The sequence below is a fragment of the Microtus pennsylvanicus genome, chromosome 3, assembly GCF_037038515.1.
Source record: "Microtus pennsylvanicus isolate mMicPen1 chromosome 3, mMicPen1.hap1, whole genome shotgun sequence".
Taxonomy (NCBI): domain Eukaryota; kingdom Metazoa; phylum Chordata; class Mammalia; order Rodentia; family Cricetidae; genus Microtus; species Microtus pennsylvanicus.
In genome coordinates, this window is record NC_134581.1 from 66,247,877 (window position 1) to 66,256,429 (window position 8,553).

The window sequence follows — 8,553 nt, forward strand, 5'->3', positions numbered from 1 at the left end:
TTAGCCTCTCTTCCCTCTGACTCCAGGTTTAGGAATAGTGAGTTAGTCTCTATTTGTCAGTCTCTGAGGGTCCTTTGCTTGTTCTCCTTATCCTGGCACTATAGATGCCCACATAAGCTGTCCCTTCCTTACATGCTCGCCTAAGAAAGCCCTTGGATTGGGCCTGTTTTCCTACTAGGAGCTACCATTCATGACCAGTTTAGCGTGTGCCCGCTGATGGATGCTCAGTGCACGATAGCTAAGCAGGCAGGCCAAAACTGGAAACATGACACAGGCCCACACAACGCTGCTTTAACCCCCACACTGCAACAGAAGCAGCACCCCCTCCAAAGAAAAAAAAAGAGCCTTGAGATGCGTCCAACCAGTTTAGTGACTGGTACAACCATGCAAACGCAAACCAGGGATGCACAGGCGACACGGGGCTGAGGGCAGGGCACTATAGCAGTGTCACAGGGAAACGGGGTTGCCTAATGTTTACGGGGAAGGGGCTGTAGGAGGAAAGACCCACTGGCTGTGCAGGCCGATGACACAGTCCTCAGGGGAACTCGCATCCCGTCGTGAAAGCAGGAACAAGCCAGCCACCTTTACTCCCGGACATAAATTCTTGTGCACACCACATCATCGGCGCCAAATGTCTGCCCGGAGAAGAAAAGGAAAACCGATCAGTACAGATGCCTGTGTGAAAATGTTTAAAACACATCACCGAGACGACAGACTGCCCCATTTACAACTCTCCCTATCAGCCTTCAAGCTTCCTGAGCTGTGTGCTCAGGCTGAATGCTCAGGGCAGAGAGTAGGCATTCTCCCCTGAGCAAGCTTCTGCCCAGCAAAGACGCAATAGGGCACGGAACTATGTTCTCCTTTGCTTCCAGCACCTGGGGGCGCTGACATAAGATACACACATTTCCTGGCTCTAGTTTAGAAACGGGACTGGAAGGAGATGGATGTCATATCAGGTATTTCTGAAAGGCTTCTGTGTCCCTTCAAGTGACCGTGCAAGAGTGAGGGGCTTGGGCAGCTAGAGCCGGATGGAACTGTGGTTTGGAGATAAGGTGGACCTGCCTTCTGGGAAGCAGCCATCGAGCCTGGGAAATGACAGCCCGATGTAAGGATAGCCAGTCTTCTGTACTCATGGGTTCTACACCCTCACAGTCAATCGAGCACAGATTAATAATATTTGCTTAAAATCTGCATACATCCTAAAGGTAGCCAGCTTTTTCTTACATGCTATTTATTATTCCCTAGACAATACAGCATGACACATTTGCATGGATTCATATAGTATCGGGTATTATAAATATGGAATGGCTGTAAACTAGGAATGATGCAGGAGGCTGTATGTAGGCCAAAGGCTACACCCTTTTATTAGGGAACTTGAATATTGGTGTCAGCAGGGGTCCTGTAACAAATCCCTTATGGATGTGGAGGTATAGCTATAGTACATCACCTCCAAACTAAAACATCAGTCTCAGATATAAGAACTGGCCTTCTGATCTAACTCTGCAACCCACAGCTGGGCCAGGCTCTCCCTCTCTTGGCCTGCGCAGGGTGGGCAAAGGGTGTGTTGAGAGGCAGGGTGACTTTAAACAAGATGGGTCTGAAGGTTCTTTCCCGCTAGGATTCTATGACTCTTTGTTGGTTAGAGGGAGGCTATAAATCTTTCCATGGACAGGAAGGGACATTTTTCTTCTGGTTCCTGAAGTGGTAGCATCTGTATAAGTAAGCTGTCTCAAACCCCCACGAACTGCCAATTACTCACAGGCCTGCTCTCCTGGGATTCTCACAGTCAGAACAGGAAAACAAAGTGTGTGCAAAAAACAAGGACAAAAAGGGCTGCAGAGATGGCTCAGTAGTTAAGAGCAGTGGCTGATCTTGCAGACCAGGGTTTGAGTCCCAGCACCCATGTGGTGACTCACAAGAGCCTGCAACTCCAGTTCCAGGGGATCCAACACCCTCCTTTGGCCTTCATGGGTACCAGCATACATGTGGTACAAAGAAATACATGAAGGCAAAACACCCACACACATAAAATAAAAATTAAAACAAACACACACAAAAAAGATAAACCCTCCTCAGTTGGCAGCCTTGATGAGGGCAAGTATGTGTTGATTTATTGCAGGGCCCTTACCTTCCAGATTCCCCAGATGCTGGCAATTCAAGAGAAGCTAAAACTATTGTGCTAAGCATTTAATTACTTTAAGGTCTCCAGAGTCTTTTTTAAAATCTATATATTTATCTTTCCATGCTGGGTCTTACCCACACTAGGCAAGTCTCTTATCAGTCCCATTGTTTGATTTTAGTCAGTGTAAGAATGGGATGTATTTCCGATTCTTACCCTTGGGGCCCTTAGTGATCAGATGCTCTTAGGATATTTGCTAAGGCATCACCTGCTTCCAAGAAATGGTTCTTGCACACAGTGAGTACTAAGGAGGTCCCGACAAGATGGGCAATTTAAGGGCTTTGTGTCTGCACATTAGTGAGGAATGCAGATGATTCTGTCCTGGGCATGTGTTGGGATGGGGTAAAGTTCCCATTGTGAGTCTGCTTTTAGATGCTGCATCCCAAGAACTATGCTGATTTCCCAGAATTCCTTGAGCTCCATAGCCACATAGGCCTTTGGAGCTCACCCAGGCAAAAAAAAAAAAGAAAGAAAAGCTTCATGACATGGGAAGAAATCCTCACATTTCTCACTCCAATTGAAAATCCCTTTCTAGCCTCCCATTGCTTACATTTATGCTTAGAGGTTCCAGAAAGAAACTCTACAGAGTATTCCAGCCCCGTGTGGGGGAGTAGACTCAGTTTTCAAAGGACGACAATTTACAGCCCATGGCAATTTACTGTTGGCTCTGGGGACACTTATTTCAACTCAACTAAAGTTACTTACCTCTCCTTACGTGAAGATTACATCTCCCAGCGTTTTAGATTTATTAACGATAATAACCCTTGAAACAAAAGCCCACATTTCACATCCCAAATGCCAAGAATTAATGCTCCCTTTGAGGCTTGTATATATGTTTTCCGAGCCAGGGAAGGATGTTGAGGAAGAGCTGCAGTGTGGGGGTAGTAAGGGACGAAATGTGGCGGAATTCTTCACTGATATTTAGTTTGTGACTCTGGCTGCTCAGTATTACAGAGGTTACCAAAATTCCACTTTTTCGGCATATACTGACCAATCCTACTTAATCCTCAGCTAGGTTCAAGAACTCTAACATCATCCCTCCTTATGGCCTCTGATCCCCATAAACTACATGTGTCTGTCTCCCTAGATTTCCAAGTCTCAGCCTCAGATTGCTCTCTGAGTCCATGAAGTGGCCCTCTGCTGAAAACATTAGCCAGGTTGCAAATTAACCCTGCCCCTTTTGTCCACGAAAGGAGAAGAACTAGTTAAATCATCCTAGCAAGGGCCAAGAAGAGAGGAATGGGGAGAGATCAAACAGTCTCAAAGTAACAGGCAGCTCAATTCAGGGTCTTCTTGCAGGCTAAACATGTAATTTTAGGGCTGAAAGGAATCTCAGGGGCCGCAGCTCAATCTCATTTTACAGCTGGAGGATGGGGCTTGGGAAGGACAAAGAAGGTCCAAGCCATAGTCATACGGGACATCTCTCCCCAGCAAACTCTTCAGAGTTCAGTATCTAGGCAATGGGTCAGGAAGTCAACAGCGGTAATGCTAAGGACTGCCCAATGGGGAACAAAGACACAGGTCCTGGTCACTGGCAAGGGCTCTTCCTTTCTGCCCTGGGGTGGGAGGTAGCAGTCAGTTCTGAAACACGGAGGGAGGGAAAGTAAGTGGAGCTTGACTGTCCTCTCAGCCTCCCCGGTTTCCTCAGCATAAAACTGGGAAGGTGTGAGTAAGTTGAACCATTTGTTTTTCTTCTAGAGATAGGGTCTTGCTCTATAGTCCCCACTGGCCTGGAACTCACGATCCTCCTGCCTCAGCCTTCAGAATGTTACATTACAGGAGAGGGTTAGATATAAACTTGGCCTCGTTAGGTAAGGTGTGCTTGTCTGTGAATATTTAAAATGTTTCAGTCTAGTCCAGGCATGGTGGCGTGCACCTTTAATCCCAGCACTCAGAAGGCGGAGGCAGGCGAATCTCTGAGTTCGAGGCCAGCCTGGTCTACAGAGAGAGTTCTAGGACAGCCAAGGCTACACAGAGAAACCCTGTCTCAAAAGTAACAGCACAAAACAAAAATACTAAAAACAAAAAGGTTTCCATCTTCATAGTTTCAGACAGTGCTCTCCTCTCTAGCCCTGGAGAGTCCACCCTTCCACAGCAATGCGGCAGACATTTCCAAATTAGCATTCCTTGCCTGACTCCTGGGGGCCCCTGGATTTTTTAAGTCAGGAGTAAAAATACTCTCTATGGCACTGAATGCTGATGTGATAAGCAAACAAACACACCAAAAAAAAAAAAAACTAGGGAAACTTTTCTAGCAAAATGGGTCACGAGAAGGTGAGGATCTCATTATGTATAAGCTGAGGAATTGCACAGCGCCCCAGCATTCCAAGTCAAGAGAGGAGACTGGGTACCACTCACCACTGGGGTTCACATAGAATGGTTTGGACAAAGGTCTGGCCCTCCAGCTGCTCTGTTATGATCCTGCCCTCTCAGCCATTCCCCTCTCCCCTGCAACCACTTAACAGTGATTTCCTCTGCTCTCAACGGTCAGCCCAAGCTTTCTGCTCAAATTTTAACCTGTGGCAAATGATTTTCTCCACGAAGGAGCATGAGTACAGCACACGGCCCACATCCGGGGATCACCTGGGGAGCCCTGGGGTTGTCTCAGACTCAAAGGGCCCTTACCAGGATCAGCTCATCATTGGCCAGCTCTCGGGTCCAGTAGGTTTTGGGGCCATCCCCCTCAAGAAGAGTCTGTGTACAGTGAATCTTGTTCTCGTTCTCCCAAGTGGGCAAACTCTGCAGGGCAGGAAAACCATTAGTGATATTAATTATAGTCTCGGCAGCGGGGTGGGGAGAACACAAAGAACCCAGGAGAATAATTGCCAGGCAGAAAAGCAACACATGGTCCTTGTCAGCGGGGCACAGCATCCTCTCTGCTGAGCCACAGAGAGTGCAAACCCAGAGTGCCGGTCGCGGATTTTATGGAGTATAAATATGCCTTTTTGTCACACACACACACACACACACACACACACACACACACACACACACACACACACTCACTGGAGCAGCAAAGCCTTAGGCATGCTTTGCTGTCTAGGAATAAAATTCAGAGCATGCGAGGATTCACTTACACCAACACAGAGACCCTCTCCCAGCAAGCTGGACTTTAAAACACCTTCATGTCAGGGTCACAAAATGTTAAAACCGTTGAGCCGTCAGGGTATTTGCAATTTCGCCGGTGGCAGGCAGATGAGAAGCTGGGTCCATGTCCAGATTCTGGACTAACACAGTTCTTTCTCTGCATTCCTCACCAGACGTAGCACACAGCCCGCTCTAAAAAACCTACGTCTGTCTGTCTGTCTGTCTGTCTGTCTGTCTGTCTGTCTGTCTCTGGGGATAAAAAGCTCCACTGTCCAGGCTGCATCCTTCTAGAAATATTTTAAAAATCAAGTCAACTTGAAGGTTTTTCAGGGGGGTGGAGGTGGACAGACAAAAGGGGGAGTCCCTGTAGTTTCTCCGTGTCTATATACAGCAAAGTGAGGTGCAGCTGGGCTGGGTGGAGCTGAATGTGCACACAATCACCTTTTAACACATGGGACTCCTTCATTAGGCAGAGGATGGGGGAAGGGAAGGGGAACTCCTAAGACCTGCTCTCTCCAGGGTGTTACCTGATTCTTCTGTTGTTCTTAAATCAGAATTGCCCTTGCTGACCAGCGTTAGATGTCTCCGAATTGAGCCCTCCTTACTGCTAAGCCAGCTTCCCCACCAGGTCCCCCTTCCTCCTCCACTCTGAGCACTCTAAGTTTTTTCCTTCCTGTGAATGCTGAGGATTGAACCTCAAGTCACACTAGCTTCAAGCAGGAATCAATGCTGCCAGGCAAAGACTGCCCCATGACTGAGGCTGCTACTTGGGGCTGTGTCTCTCTGTCCCTCCAAACATGGTAACTAGAATCACAATTGGGCCGGACAGGTATGGGCTCAGGAAAGAGGAAAAAAATAATTTCCCACTCTTTAGAATGTTGTTACAATACAAAAACATCCCCCCCCCCCCCACTTTGTAGGCCTGACTGGTCTTGAGCTCACAAGAGATCTGCCTGCCTCTGTCCTTGGAGTACTGGGATTAAGGGCATGGGCTACAGTACTTGACCTCATTTGCAAAATTTTTTAGGACACTGGAAAAGCTGGATATAGTGGTTCACTTTGTGAACCAGCACTTGGCAGAAACAGGAGGGCTGAGGCAAGCGGATCCAGCCTGGGCTATGGTGAGCAAGATCCTGTCTTGAACAAATAACCAGACAAGAAACAAATACACAGAACAACAACCAACAAAGACCCACAGTGGAGAAAGGGGGACGTCCTGTTTAAATGAGCTAGCAAGGCCAGCCTTACACTCAGTGCGAGGCTTTCACAGTGATGTAGAGTCATTTGCTCCAGACCACTCACTCATCCTTTGGTCGTGTTTCCGAAATTAAAAAACAAAAACAAACAAACAAACAAAAACATCTCTTGTCTTTTGGATATAGTGGTGGTGGAAGCCTGTACTCCCAGCACTCCGGGGGGGGGGGGGAGGCTGGAAAACCCTGAGTTTGAGGTCACCAAGTCTACACACCTAGAGTTCCAGGCTAGCCTAGCAGGGCTATAATAACAAGCCTTGTGTTCTCAAACATCAATCTCAATCTCTCCCCTTCCCCTCCCTCCCTTTCTACCCGTCTCCCCCTAACCACCTCTTTCTGCCTCTCACCCCTGAGGACTTAGAAAGGACATTTAGTACATTTTCTCAGCTAGAACCTGCGTTGCTTTTACTTTCAGAAGAATTTCACCATTCCTTTCAAGACCTCTGTTGAACACGGAAGGGCAGGAAGGAGTGGCAGGCGATCCAGACTGTGCAACGGGATCCAAAGCGTCCCCCTATGGTCTAGGGACTCAGGGGATAGGACCCTAGATCAGCCACCTCACCTACGACAGGTAACTCGGCAGCCGAGCAGAACAAGAGGCAACAAGAGCTAGCTAGCGCTGAAGGCGCCACTAGAGAGGCACTAACCACAGCCAGGATCACACAGCCACCCAGAGTGCGCGCTTTATGCGCGCTTATTTGCGTACGGGGGATGGTATAGAGAGGGAACAGGGGTAGGGTTTTTTCCTGAGCCCAGAACCAGTAGGGCACACAAACCTCCAATGACACACCCTGCAACGAAAGCGCGCCCGCTATAGCGGGCTAAGGGCTGGAAGGGGTACCCGGAAAGGAAGGAAGGAGGTGCGGTCTCTGTGGCCTCACCCTGCACTTGCGTCCGTCCACTGTCTCCTCCTCGAAGCCCTCTCCGACCTTGAAGTTGATCTCCGTGGTGCGCACCGTGGTGGATGTCTTGATGTAGAACTGATCCCCATCCTGGCGGATCTCCACGTGCGGCTTAGACGCAGCCGCCACTGCCACCTTCCTCAGCATGGCGTTCACACCTGCACGAGGAAGCAAGGGCTCGGGTCTCAGGTCCTTACCCCTGGCCCCCCAGATTTGTTTGGCATTGCCCAAATCCTATGACTTTAGTCAAGGCTCTTAAATTAGTCCCACTTGTCTCTGTCCTCGCCTGGGCTTTCAAGAAGAGAAACTGAGGTTCAGAGATGGCAAGTGGCTTTCCTGAGCTACCCAGCCCTTTCATGGCGAGATCTGGTCTCAAACAGTCCCCAGCTTAAAGTTCCTGCTCCTCACTGTGGTCTAGCACGAGATAAAGATGGAACCGTCGAGAAAAGCGCCAAATGTCCAGCAAACGTTAGTTGAACCGGCTGGTTCCGGAGCCTACGCTCCTCTGCGATTCGGGGGACGCAGAGGAAACAGAGAGTTTTATTACTCCACAGACTCCCTCCTGCCTGAACCTCCCCGGACCACCCTCTTTGGGGCAGGGGTACCTCGCGGCTGCCTTCTGGCAGACCGGGCACGCTCTCCGCACCAGCTTACCCAGTGCCTTGAGGAGTTCGTCGAAATTCTCGCTGCTGCGCATCTTCCAGGTACCGGCGAAGTTGGGCATGGTGGCTGTGGCGGGGGCGGCGGCGCGAAGGCAGCGGCAGGCACGGGGACCTCTGCTGCGGAGCGGCAACACACTGTGCTGCAGGGAGAGACTGGCGTTCTGTGCCCAGCCGCACGCGCCTTGAGTCACTAGGGGTAGCGCCCCCCCCCGCCCTTCTGGGGCCCCGCCCTCAGGTCCCGCCCCTGCTCTGCGCGCGGGAGCGGGGAGGGGTGGCCCCACGAAGGGTGAGCACGACTCCCCGCCCTATGGTGCCCCTCATCATTCATTTCGCATCTTTCCAGCCGCCGGTAAGGCAGCTAGGAACCCGCTCTCCCAGGGTGCCTCCTCCACCACGCCGCCCACATCCTACTTTAAAGTGGGTGGTGGGAGAGGATTAATGAAGCCAGGTCGTCCTGGAGGAGATATATG

General features: G+C 49.8%; 1 protein-coding gene across 1 annotated transcript; it reads right to left on the reverse strand.

The window, feature by feature from the left end:
* Window positions 1-352: 352 nt before the first annotated feature.
* On the reverse strand, window positions 353-8,242 carry Crabp1 (cellular retinoic acid binding protein 1). The gene is made up of 4 exons (XM_075967788.1): window positions 8,076-8,242; window positions 7,401-7,579; window positions 4,805-4,918; window positions 353-635 (listed from the first exon to the last, which is right to left on the reverse strand). The coding sequence occupies exons 1-4, from the start codon at window positions 8,143-8,145 to the stop codon at window positions 585-587; spliced, it is 414 nt and encodes a 137-aa protein (XP_075823903.1). The 5' UTR covers window positions 8,146-8,242; the 3' UTR covers window positions 353-584.
* Between the last annotated feature and the right edge of the window lie 311 nt (window positions 8,243-8,553).

Coding starts and splice junctions, on each gene's coding strand:
- Crabp1 (XM_075967788.1), bottom strand. CDS start 8,145: ATGCCCAACTTCGCCGGTACCTGGAAGATGCGCAGCAGCGAGAATTTC. Junction 4,919..7,400: donor TGGACGGACGCAAGTGCAGG/GTGAGGCCACAG, acceptor CCTGCCCTGCAG/AGTTTGCCCACTTGGGAGAA. Junction 636..4,804: donor CCAATGATGAGCTGATCCTG/GTAAGGGCCCTT, acceptor TTCTCCGGGCAG/ACATTTGGCGCCGATGATGT.